At 47.1% G+C, this 13,544-nt stretch overlaps 2 protein-coding genes across 5 annotated transcripts in view; one reads left to right on the top strand and one right to left on the bottom strand.

Moving 5' to 3' along the window:
• The window catches only part of hmox1b (heme oxygenase 1b), a 3,652-nt gene extending 1,589 nt beyond the window's left edge, over positions 1–2,063 (top strand). For 2 of the 3 annotated variants that reach the window (XM_073952774.1, XM_073952775.1), the window contains exons 2-6: positions 296–407; positions 643–858; positions 1,038–1,310; positions 1,423–1,519; positions 1,786–2,063. In XM_073952774.1, coding sequence (XP_073808875.1) covers positions 296–407; positions 643–858; positions 1,038–1,310; positions 1,423–1,519; positions 1,786–1,898 — 811 coding nt within the window. In that variant the 3' untranslated portion in view covers positions 1,899–2,063. 3 annotated transcript variants of the gene reach the window in all.
• Positions 2,064–3,023: 960 nt separating this feature from the next.
• Positions 3,024–13,425, bottom strand: LOC141386149 (target of Myb1 membrane trafficking protein-like). Of its 2 annotated transcripts, XM_073953455.1 has the most exons (16): positions 13,367–13,425; positions 11,333–11,417; positions 11,173–11,251; positions 10,934–11,083; positions 10,485–10,619; positions 10,260–10,388; positions 10,054–10,170; positions 9,692–9,825; positions 9,518–9,572; positions 5,678–5,795; positions 5,456–5,525; positions 5,146–5,221; positions 4,753–4,806; positions 4,035–4,094; positions 3,713–3,749; positions 3,024–3,434 (listed from the first exon to the last, which is right to left on the bottom strand). In XM_073953455.1, the coding sequence occupies exons 1-16, from the start codon at positions 13,419–13,421 to the stop codon at positions 3,292–3,294; spliced, it is 1,497 nt and encodes a 498-aa protein (XP_073809556.1). In that variant the 5' UTR covers positions 13,422–13,425; the 3' UTR covers positions 3,024–3,291. The 2 variants fall into 2 exon arrangements, with proteins under 2 accessions (XP_073809556.1, XP_073809557.1); XM_073953456.1 differs by lacking the exon at positions 4,753–4,806.
• Between the last annotated feature and the right edge of the window lie 119 nt (positions 13,426–13,544).

Genomic DNA, 13,544 nt, shown 5'->3' on the forward strand with positions numbered 1-13,544 from the left:
TGTGTTTGTATATTGATGTGTGTGTGTGTTTTGGATGTGTGTATTGATGTGTGTGTGTGTGTATTGATGTGTGTTTGTATATTGATGTGTGTTTGTATATTGATGTGTGTGTGTGTATTGATGTGTGTTTGTATATTAATGTGTGTGTGTGTGTATTGATGTGTGTGTGTGTATTGATGTGTGTTTGTATATTGATGTGTGTGTGTGTATTGATGTGTGTTTGTATATTGATGTGTGTGTGTGTATTGATGTGTGTTTGTATATTAATGTGTGTGTGTGTGTATGTGTGTGTCAGTGACCTGTCGGAGCAGATTAAAGCAGCCACTAAAGACAGTCATGTGCGAGCGGAGAACACAGAGCTGATGCTGAGCTACCAGAGGGGCCGAGTGACGCTGCAGCAGTATAAGGTGATACACACACACACACACACACACACACACACACTCTAACGGTAAAGATGTGCTGGACAGGGTGTTCTCATGTATCGGCCGGTGCTGTATGTCTGACCTCCTTGTGTTGTGTGTGTGTTGTTGTGTTGTGATGTATGTGTTGTGTGTGTGTGTGTGTGTTGTTGTGTTGTGTGTGTGTTGTGTTGTGTGTGTGTGTGTGTTGTGTTGTGTGTGTGTATGTTGTGTTGTCCAGCTGCTCCTGTGTTCGCTCTACAAGATCTACGAGGCGCTGGAGGAGGTGCTGGACTGTAACGCGTCCCATGATGCCGTGGCTCCCATCTACTTCCCGCAGGAGCTGTCCAGACTGCCGGCCCTCCGCTCAGACCTGCAGCACTTCTACGGCCGTGGCTGGAGGGAGCAGATGCAGGTTCCGGACGCGGCGCTGGCGTACGTTCAGAGACTGCAGCAGGTCAGAACACAGGGCGGGGCTATCAGTATTTCCAAGAGCCGGTTTGTGGGCGGGGCACTGTGAAGAGCAGCTTTTAATTATTCATTAGGCTCCTCTAGAGCCGCCCTGAGCAGGACAGAGCTGTAGAGTGACTGAGGAGCTCCAGCTCATGTGTGTGTGTGTGTGTGTGTGTGTCTCAGGTGGGCAGAGAGCACCCGGAGTATCTGGTGGCTCACGCCTACACGCGGTACCTGGGCGACCTGTCGGGGGGGCAGGTGTTGGGCCGCATCACGCAGCGGAGTCTGGGCCTGCAGGATGGAGAGGGCTTGAGCTTCTTCTCCTTCCCCAACATCAGCAGCCCCAAACTCTTCAAGCAGCTGTACAGGAGCCGCATGAACAGCATCACACTGACGGAGGAGCAGCGGCGCGCGGTCCTGGAGGAGGCCAACACCGCATTCCAGCTCAACATACAGGTGAGAAACACACACACACACACACACACACACACACACACACACACACACACACCTGATACCAGAGGGTTCACTGCTGGTTCAGTTCTGACTCTGCTGATCTGTTCTTCAGGTGTTTGATGAGCTGCAGGAGTGTGTGAGCTGTGTGTCAGAGACAGAGCCTGCAGTGAGACAGAGACACACTCCACAAACACAGAGCACAGCAGCAGGTAAAACACACACACACACACACACACACACACACATACACACACACACACACACACACTCACTCTCTCTCTCTCTCTCTCTCTCTCTCTCTCTCTCTCTCTCTCTCTCTCTCTCTCTCTCTCTCTCTCTATAGACATAATGTTATGTCCTCATAACCCATGTCTGCCAGATCAGACTCACACTTATGATTTCTGACATGTAGTTATGTGTGTGTATTGTGTGTTTATTGTGTGTTTATTGTGTGTTTCGTGTGTGTTCTCCGCAGATGTGGGTGTGTGTGAGCCGCTGCAGGGCTCCTTGTCTCTGATGCCGCGGCTCCTGCGGACGCTGCTCGGTGTGTGTGTGCTTCTGGCCGTCGGGATGGTCTACGCCTTTTAAACACTAATTTAAAACACACACACACACACACACGCACACACACACACACACACACACACACACTGTAAAAAGGGCACACTATTCAGCGCTGTATCGGCACATTTGTACTGTTGAGATGATATTTTTATAATAAAACTGAAGAGGTGCTGTCTGTCCTCAAGCCTCTCTGTGTGTCCCGGTTCTGTGGTAATGTCAGACATGTGCACATTTACATCACACTGTTCTGCTCAGCACAAAAGAAGATACTTTGAAGAATGTTGGAAAGCTGTAGCCACTGACCTGTGTTCAACATCAGCATAAACAAACTCAGAATAAAGAGGAAATGAGCATTTGAGGAAAATCAAACATGAACACACACACACACACACACACACACACACACACACACACACACACACACAGAAAAAACAGATCAACACAAATAAACAACAGACACGCACAGACACAAACATGCACATACACATGCATCAACACACACACCAACACAAACATTATCACAAATGTGCACTTACACAAACACACAAATAAACACACAAACATGCACACAGATGCAAATACACACACACAACACAGACACACACATGCATCAACACACAAATGCACACACAAAAAGGAAAAAAATACACACATAAACACACATACACACACACACACACTAACCAGACCAAACATGCACATAAACATCCACACAATTGTGCACATACACACATAAACATGCACTAATACACACAGACAAAAACACACATCAACAACAAACGCAGACACACACACAAACACATGCATCAACACACAAAAAAACACACATCAACCCAAACATACACACACACACACACACACACACAAACAAATCAACAAACGCACAACAGACACACAAACACACACATCAACACACAAATTCACACACATAACTAAATAAACACACATACAAAGAAAGAAACAAAGACACAAACAAAAAACACACACACACACACCAAGCGTAAACATGCACACAAACATCAACACAAACATGCACACTTACACACACACACACACACACACACAGAGACAAAAACACACACACACACACACATAAACACACACACAAATGTGCAAATGTGCACACAAACACACACCCCAGTGAGTGGCGGAGATGTACAGCAGTGTCTGTTTAATGATGGTGTTCAGTCAGATGTGGAACAGAACATCCTCACGGGTCAATACAACATCACAACATCAGGTAAAGCCACACACACACACACACACACACACACACACACACACACACACACACACACACACACACACACACACACACTCAACAGCTCAAGCCAAACTCATATGATGACCCCAGCGCTGGACGAGGGTCTGCTCATCCTCTGCAGGACAGGAAGTGGACACTGTGGACTTCCTGCGCTCAGAGTGTGAAGAGCTGCTCGTGGTTCTGCTGGTGTGTGGCCTGCTGAGGGCGCGGGGGGCTGACGGTGACGCCCGCACTGCTGTTCATCGAGGGAAGGTGATCCGCAGCTGAAGCTCTTCCAGCCAGAAACTTGTCAAACTCTGAGAGAGGAGACGGAGAACGAGAATCACAAGGAGGAACGAGGAGTTATGATGAGTGATGAGGGGTTATGATGAGTTATTGTAATGAATTATGATGAGTGATGATGAGTTATTATGAGTTATGGCAAGTTATGATGAGTTCTGAGGAGGTATTAAGGGTAATAGTGAGGTGTTATGAGTTATTATGGGTTATTATGAGTTATGGGGAGTTATGATGAGTGATGAGGAGTTATAAATGATGAGTTGTGATGAGATATGAGCAGCAGATGCTCCCTCACCTTCACTGGTCACACCTTCAGCATCATCATCCTCGGGCTGAAACACAGCATCAACACAACACTAGTACACACACACACACTCCACCAACAGAGAACCAGCATATGAGTGTGTGTGAGTGTGTACTGCAGAGCCTCCAGCAGATGGCGCTGCTGCTCAGCTTTTTGTGTGTGTTAAAGAGTGTGTAACTGTGTGTGTAACTGTGTGTGTGTGAGAGTGTGTGTTTAAGAGTGTGTAACTGTGTGTGTGTGTGTGTGTTTTAGAGTGTGTAACTGTGTGTGTGTGTGTGTGTGTGTGTGTTAAAGCATGAGTAAATCTCTTCACCGTCTCCTCTGTCAGCCACTTCTCGATGTCCTCCATGGCGGAGCTGTGAGGAGCCGGAGCCTGAAGGGGAAACAGCACAAACACTGCGTCACCTGTGTGTGTGTGTGTGTGTGTGTGTGCGTGCGAATTTGATCCTCTGACCATACACTGATTATAAATATGAAGAGTTGCTGTCAGCACATGCAAATCACACACATACACACACACACACACACACACACACACACTCGATTATTAACCATCACCTGATAAGTAAAATCAAGCCGTCAGCCCTCAGTGGAGACACTTTACAGTAAGCTGACATCAGTTAATGTGTTACTGAAGACACACACACACACACACACACACACACACACAGCTCAGTGTTCATGGTCAGCTGGGGTCAGCTCTGCTGTGTTAATGATGTTATCTCCAGCTCAGTGTTCATCAGCTCATCTTTAATTAGCTAAACCCTTCAGTAGCGGGGTCTCCACTGAGCGCTTCCCCGTCAATATGATGATTATGGGCTGCTGATTCTCCACTGAGCGCTGACTGTAAAGTGTCTCCAGCTCATTCAACACAGCCCAGATCCTGATCGTGAAGCACACCTGAGACTGAACGTCTGCACTCATACACCTGCTGCCTGGGCTCATGCTGCAATCAGTGTGTGTGTGTGTGTGTGTGTGTGTGTGTGTGTGTGTTTAATTGATGCATGTAGAGGTGTGACGCGAAAACCCACCAGACCCTCACTGTAAATCCACTGACTCTGACGGACCCAGTCACTGCCAGCAGCCTTTACACACACACACACACACACACACACACACACACACACACACACACACACACACACACACACACACGCATACATAGTTTTATACACACACACACTCTCAAATAGAAACATACATACACATAGATATACACACATACACATACACAGACACACAGATACATAAACACAGATGACAAGACACACACACACACACACACACACACACACACAGAGACACACACTGAGACTCCAGTATTTTTAATGCAGTAATACACACACGTGTTCAGAATGAGGGTTATGGCTGTGTGTGTGAGTGTGAGTGTGAGTGTGTGTGTGTGTGTGTGTGTGTTCACTGACCCCTGCTGTAACCTGCAGACGTGAATCCAGAGCCTCAGCAAGACCCTCCACTGCACCGGGGTCCTCGTACCGCACACTGGACACACACACACACACACACACACCATTATCATCATTATCAACATAACACACGCACACACACACACGCTCATGTTGGTTTTCATATCTTGGTCTTTCATAACCGGAAGCTGCTGAATATTGAGTAGGGGGCGGAGATTTAATATTTAGCTCCTCCTCTCATCTTTCACGAATAGTTAGAGGGGCGTGGTTAAGCTGTGACAAGGAGAGATGAAGACTTCACTACACACACCTCTTCCTCTGTTCAGCCAGAGAACTGCTCCTCGTCTGAGCAAACATGTCAAACTCCACGTCTTCAACAGCTGAAACACACACACACACACACACACACACACACACACACACACAATTTAAGTGAAGACCATTGACCCCTCACAAGTACATCTAAACCGAAACACACACACACACACACACACACACACACACACACACACTGAATCTACAGGACTCTCACCTGAGCTGCTGTTGTGTTTGGCTGGAGGGCGGGGCTGAGCTTGACTGACAGCTGGCACAGTGTTCTGATTGGCTGACTGAGACTCAGGGTTGAAGTCGATCAGGTTTCCTGTCTCAGTCTGATCAGAACATCATCAGAATCAGATCATCAGCTCATATTCAGTGTGTGTGTGTGTGTGAGTGTGTGTGTGCGTGTTTGGCAGAACTCTATTGGAGTAGCTCCGCCCACAGGAAGTTGTGATTGGTCTAAATCCTTCTCTACATGTATATGGAGCAGCTCTTCAGTAAATGAACTGATAGTGAACAGTAATCTTCAGAGCGGGTCTGGTGCAGGGGAACACCTGTAGTGTAGTGTGGTGTAGTGTCGTGTGGTGTGGTGTGGTGTGGTGTGGTGTGGTGTGGTGTGGTGTGGTGTGGTGTGGTGTAGTGTAGTGTAGTGTAGTGTAGTGTAGTGTAGTGTAGTGTCGTGTGGTGTGGTGTGGTGTAGTGTAGTGTAGTGTAGTGTAGTGTAGTGTAGTGTAGTGTAGTGTCGTGTGGTGTGGTGTGGTGTGGTGTGGTGTGGTGTGGTGTGGTGTGGTGTGGTGTGGTGTGGTGTGGTGTGGTGTGGTGTGGTGTAGTGTAGTGTAGTGTAGTGTAGTGTAGTGTAGTGTAGTGTCGTGTGGTGTGGTGTGGTGTGGTGTGGTGTGGTGTGGTGTGGTGTGGTGTGGTGTGGTGTAGTGTAGTGTAGTGTAGTGTAGTGTAGTGTAGTGTAGTGTCGTGTGGTGTGGTGTGGTGTGGTGTGGTGTGGTGTGGTGTGGTGTGGTGTGGTGTAGTGTAGTGTAGTGTAGTGTAGTGTAGTGTAGTGTAGTGTAGTGTCGTGTGGTGTGGTGTGGTGTAGTGTAGTGTAGTGTAGTGTAGTGTAGTGTAGTGTAGTGTAGTGTAGTGTCGTGTGGTGTGGTGTAGTGTAGTGTAGTGTAGTGTAGTGTAGTGTCGTGTGGTGTGGTGTGGTGTGGTGTGGTGTGGTGTGGTGTGGTGTGGTGTGGTGTGGTGTGGTGTAGTGTAGTGTAGTGTAGTGTAGTGTAGTGTAGTGTCGTGTGGTGTGGTGTGGTGTGGTGTGGTGTAGTGTAGTGTAGTGTAGTGTCGTGTGGTGTGGTGTGGTGTAGTGTAGTGTAGTGTAGTGTCGTGTGGTGTGGTGTGGTGTGGTGTGGTGTGGTGTGGTGTGGTGTGGTGTAGTGTAGTGTAGTGTAGTGTAGTGTAGTGTAGTGTAGTGTCGTGTGGTGTGGTGTGGTGTGGTGTGGTGTGGTGTGGTGTGGTGTAGTGTAGTGTAGTGTAGTGTAGTGTAGTGTAGTGTCGTGTGGTGTGGTGTGGTGTGGTGTGGTGTGGTGTGGTGTGGTGTGGTGTGGTGTAGTGTAGTGTAGTGTAGTGTAGTGTAGTGTAGTGTAGTGTCGTGTGGTGTGGTGTGGTGTGGTGTGGTGTGGTGTGGTGTGGTGTAGTGTAGTGTAGTGTAGTGTAGTGTAGTGTCGTGTGGTGTGGTGTGGTGTGGTGTGGTGTGGTGTGGTGTGGTGTGGTGTAGTGTAGTGTAGTGTAGTGTAGTGTAGTGTCGTGTGGTGTGGTGTGGTGTAGTGTAGTGTAGTGTAGTGTAGTGTCGTGTCGTGTGGTGTGGTGTGGTGTGGTGTGGTGTGGTGTGGTGTGGTGTGGTGTGGTGTGGTGTGGTGTAGTGTAGTGTAGTGTAGTGTAGTGTAGTGTCGTGTGGTGTGGTGTGGTGTGGTGTGGTGTGGTGTGGTGTGGTGTGGTGTAGTGTAGTGTAGTGTAGTGTAGTGTAGTGTAGTGTAGTGTAGTGTCGTGTGGTGTGGTGTGGTGTGGTGTGGTGTGGTGTGGTGTGGTGTAGTGTAGTGTAGTGTAGTGTAGTGTAGTGTAGTGTAGTGTCGTGTGGTGTGGTGTGGTGTGGTGTGGTGTGGTGTGGTGTGGTGTGGTGTAGTGTAGTGTAGTGTAGTGTAGTGTAGTGTAGTGTAGTGTCGTGTCGTGTGGTGTGGTGTGGTGTGGTGTGGTGTGGTGTGGTGTGGTGTGGTGTGGTGTAGTGTAGTGTAGTGTAGTGTAGTGTAGTGTCGTGTGGTGTGGTGTGGTGTGGTGTGGTGTGGTGTGGTGTGGTGTGGTGTGGTGTAGTGTAGTGTAGTGTAGTGTAGTGTAGTGTAGTGTAGTGTAGTGTCGTGTGGTGTGGTGTGGTGTGGTGTGGTGTGGTGTGGTGTGGTGTGGTGTGGTGTAGTGTAGTGTGGTGTAGTGTAGTGTAGTGTAGTGTGGTGTGGTGTAGTGTGGTGTAGTGTGGTGTGGTGTAGTGTAGTGTAGTGTAGTGTAGTGTGGTGTAGTGTGGTGTAGTGTGGTGTGGTGTAGTGTAGTGTAGTGTAGTGTAGTGTAGTGTAGTGTGGTGTGGTGTAGTGTAGTGTAGTGTAGTGATCCTCCACAGAGCTTCAACGGGGATTAAAACACTCTATACTACAGCTCTGCTGAATGCTGGATTCTGATTGGCTGCTGGTCATTCTCAGGTGTTTGGTTATTGTCAGATAAAGGCACAGCTAAAGTAGTTCCGGCAGGTTTAGAGCGCATTAACACACAGCTCAGGTGTATCTGCTCTGCTCAGGTGTGCAGGATTGTCTAGCTAGAGGAGTGATGTTCACAGCTGAACGCTTGAAGTAGTTTAAATAATTGAAGCACTTGGAGAAGTTTGAGGCAGTTACACCTGGACATGTCAGCGGATTGACATGTGTTTTTGCTAGGCTGTTGATAGGGGGTCTGAGTGGTTGCTAGGTGTTGCTAAGTGGTTGCTAGAGTGTTCTGAGTGGTTGCTTAGGTGTTGCTAGGCAGATGTTAGGGTGTTTTGAGTGGTTGCTAGGCAGTTGCTAGGGTATTTTGACTGGTTGTTAAGGTGTTTCCAGGCGGTTGCTAGGGGGTTTCAGGTAGTTGTTAAGGTGTTGCTATGTGGTTGCTAAGGTGTTGTTATGTAGTTGAAAGTTGCTGCTATGCAGTTGCTAGAGTGTTCTGAGTAGTTGCTAAGGCGTTGCTAGGGTGTTTCATGTGGTTGCTGAGATGTGGCTAGATAGTTGCTAGGGTGTTCTGAGTGATTGCAAAGGTGTTGCAAGGCAGTTGCTAAGGTGTTGCTAGGTGGTTGCTAGAGTGTTCTGGGTAGTTGCCAGGTTGTTCTGATTGGTTGCTAGACAATTGATAAGATATTGCTAAGTGGTTGCTAAGATGTTGCTAGGAGGTTGCTATGGTGTTGCTAAGCAGTTGCTAAGATGTTCTAGGTCATTGCTAATGTGTTGCTGGGTGGTTGCTAAGCTGTCCTTATTGGTTTGCTGGCAGTTGCTAAGGCATTGCTAGTTGGCTGCTAAAGTATTCTAGGTCTTTGCTAAGGTAATGATAGGTGGTTTCTAGGTGATTGCTAAGGCGTTGCTAGGTGGTTGCTAATTTGTTGCTAGGGTGTGCTGAGTGGTGGTTAAAGCGTTGCTAGATCATTGCTAAGGTGTTGCTAGGTGGTTGCTAGGGTGTTCTGAGTGGTTGCTAAGGTGTTGCTAGGTAGTTGCTAAGGTGTTGTGAGTAGTTGCTAGGCAGTTGCTAACATAAATTAGCATGGGTCTAGTATGATTTAGCATGTTGCTAGCATGTTTCTAGCAATAATTAGCATGTTTTTGGCATGGTTTTAGGAGGTTCAGTAGTGTGACAGTGTGTTGGCCTTCTCCATCCTCCGTCATGATATATATATATTAATCTGCCGTCGTCAACTGTTCCTCACTCAAGCTGCACTATAAATCCCTCTGGATAGAAATGACGGAGAAGATGTTGTGTCGGCAGAGATGCGTGTGTGTGTTACCTGTGCCTGCTGCTGCTCTTCTGTGTGTGTTTTCTGCATGTTCAGCCTGTCGAACCTTTAACAGACACACACACACACACACACACACACACAGAGAGAGAGGTGAGGTGAGGTGAGGTGAGGTGTTGGAGTGCTGCAGCAGTGATCAGCCTCTGCTCTGGTCCCTCACTGCACCTCTGGTAGCGGATGAAGGCGTTGTTGAGCTCATCATTGAGCAGCAGCAGCTCCCCGATCAGATCATCCTCAGACACATGAGGGATCAGCTCCACCACACGCTGCTGCATCTGCACACACACTGAATACAGCTGCTGCTCACACACACACACACACGCACACACAAAAATACACATGCACATACAAACACATGAAAACACACACACATAAACAAACACACACACACACACACACACACACACACACACACATAAACAAAAATGTGTTAGAAATGATCAAACTAGTACATGACAGTCTCACACACACACACACACACACACACACACACACACACACACACACACACACACACACACACACACCTGCAGCAGCTCTGCGTCTGCCGCTGTGGTCTCTCCAGGTTTGGTGTGGTTCAGCATCTCCGTCAGCACAGTCAGGTTCCCTCTGACCAGATCCAGCTCAGACCGCAGCTTCAGCTTCTGGAGGAGCACAGGAGAGCAGATCACCTGACCGCAGCGCACACCTCTCACCTGTGTGTGTGTGTGTGTGTGTGTGCATGTGTTTGTACCTCCTCAGTTGACGCTGGACTCGTGTGTGCGTGTGATTGGCCAGCCGGAGGGTCATGTGATGCTGGAGGGGAGCTGCTGGAGTCAGGTGGAGATGAAGTGTGTGTGCTGCTGTTGTTTTCTACAATACTCTGACAAATACACACACACGCACGCAACTCGTTTGTCAGATCTTAGACAGATTTCTGTTTGAGCATCTGCATCGTGTGTGTGTGTGTGTGTTTTACCCGGCTGGGTGTGTGTATGGGGGAGAGAGAGTCCAGATCCGTCATGGGGAACTCCAGGCCTCTGCTCTTCAGATCGTCATACACACACACAACACCCGACAGAGACGGATTGTTCCGGAAGGCATCGGCCCACGCCTGCAACACAGAACACCACCCACACACACACACACACACACACACACACACACACACACACACACACACACACACATTGCAGCGCATTAAAGTCGTGCTTTTCAACCCTGTTCCTGCAGACACACAACAGCACGTGTGTCGTCCGTCTCCCTCATCGGACCCCTTCACTACAGGTGTTGGGGTCTCCTCTGATGAGCTGATTGAGGGGTGTTTGATCAGGGAGAGCTTGAACACGTGCTGTTGGGTGCCTTCAGGAACAGGGTTGGGAAACACTGCATTACACACACACACACACACACTCCATGGCGCAGCACCTGTATGAGGCTGAGCACTCTCTCCTGGAGGATCATGGGAGGGTTGTTTTTGGGCAGGATGGCGCGCACCAGCACTCCCTCCACAAACTCTCGAGCGCAGACGTACACATGGAAGCGGTGGCCGCAGTTCTTCACACACGTCTCCAGCACCTGAAACACACACCACAGACCATCACACAGCAGCTGCTAGAGGACGAACACATACACACACACAGATGAAAACACACACACACACTCACAGTCAGTGCCAGCATCACCTCCCTGAAGTTCTTATTACCCACAATCCTCTTCTTCAAAGCCTTCGCTGCATCCTTGGGCCTGAAAGACACACACACACACACACGTTCAGAAGGCAAACACAGATGTATAATGACAGTGACTGAAGTGATGTTGGCGCACCCGTCATCCGTCTCATTGATGATGTCACAGATCTCCAAATTCAGACTCCAGTCCTCTGCCTGCAGCGCTGCGCTCGTGGCCTTCTCTACACACACACACACACACACACACACACACACACAATAGAGGTCTGTTTCAGAAAGTAGTTGAGGTGGAACTGTGAGCATGTAACCCTGATCTGTGGGAACTCCAGACTCTCTCAGGACGGCAGCAGCTCAGAGCGGAGAGAGCATCAGTCCAGCTCAGAGTCCATCACTGAGCTCACTCTCTGACCCCGCTCAATCCACAGCGGCTCCTGCTCTCCACACACACTCACTCACGCAAACACAAATGAAGAACATCTAATTCAAAACTATTCTACACGGCATATACAATTCAGATTTATTAAAATACAACTGTCAATAATTCAAATGAACACAGTTCAAATTCAGATTGTTTTGGCATATTATTAGCTCCATACACACACTCCCTTTCTCACCCATACACACACACACACACACACACACAAACACACTCACACACACACTCTATGGCCAGTGTAGTTGATCAGTTCCCCTATAGCGCATGTGTTTGGACTGTGGGGGAAACCGGAGCACCAGGAGGAAACCCACACCAACACGGGGAGAACATGCAAACTCCACACAGAAACACCAACTGACCCAGCCGAGACTCAAACCAGAGACCTGAGTGCTGTGAGGCCACAGTGCAACACCACTGAGCCACCGTATCATTTATTATATATATATATATATATATAAAATAATAATAATGATAAACTTTAGAATATATAACACACACACACACACACACACACACACACACATATATATATATAAAATAATAATAATGATAAACTTTAGAATATATAACACACACACACACACACACACACACACACACACACACACACACACACACACACACACACACACACACACACACACACACATATATATATATAAAATAATAATAATGATAAACTTTAGAATATATAACACACACACACACACACACACACACATATATATATATAAAATAATAATAATGATAAACTTTAGAATATATAACACACACACACACACATATATATATATATATATATATAAAATAATAATAATGATCAACTTTAGAATATATAACACACACACACACACACACACACACACACATATATATATATAAAATAATAATAATGATAAACTTTAGAATATATAACACACACACACACACACACACACACATATATATATAGATATAAAATAAAGTTTATCATTATTATTATTATTTTTTATTCATATTTTTATTATGTTTTCTCTGCATTGTAAAATAACAGTGGAGCACTCAAAATTTTGAATACTTTTAAATACTTTTTTTTATAAAGTTTATAAAGTAGTTTTCTGACGTCATGAGAAAAATGTCACAACACAAAAACAACATTTACACACAGTTAAATCTAAACCACGTGATTACAGCAAACATTAGCTTCACCCAGCTGAGACCTCTCTCTCTCTCTCTCACTCACACACACACACACACACACACACACACACACACACACACACACACACACACACACCCTCTCTCCTTCATGTGACTGTCAGCTGCTTTAGAGCGCATTCTTTCAGCGTTGCTTTAGTAAAATGACGGCTCAACACTGAAGAGGACAGAGAGAGGCTGTAAGAGGAAGCTTCGGTGTTCAGTCCAGCAGTCCTCGAGCGACTCTGACAGTTCCGGAACTCCGCGAACTTTGCCCAGTTATGACTGCAGGTTATGACAAGTGCTCATATTCAGCCTCAGCTGTGAAACCACAGTCTCTAATACAATAATAATGAAACACACACACACACACACACACACACACACACACTGAGGATCGGAGTCATTCACTCTGATATTAATGGATCTTTCGCGGACTCGGTTCAGTGTTCAGAATCAGACGCGCGATGCGAATCATACAGAATCCAGGAGAGAGAGAGAGAGTCAGGGTAAAACCATGTATAAATAAAGAAATAAATACTGAGAATAAAGACTTACGGATCCTCTGACCGACCGGAGAGGAAAACGCGCTGCCGATGAGAAACTCCATCATCTGTGCGGATAAACTGCTGCGCGCGCGCACATCCACTGAACCATGAACGCGCGCTCCCGCGGAGGAAGTGATCGATCCAGAGCGCGCGTCATTTATAGCGGGAAAAATGAAATATTTGGAGCT

Source organism: Danio rerio, chromosome 6, assembly GCF_049306965.1.
Source record: "Danio rerio strain Tuebingen ecotype United States chromosome 6, GRCz12tu, whole genome shotgun sequence".
NCBI lineage: Eukaryota > Metazoa > Chordata > Actinopteri > Cypriniformes > Danionidae > Danio > Danio rerio.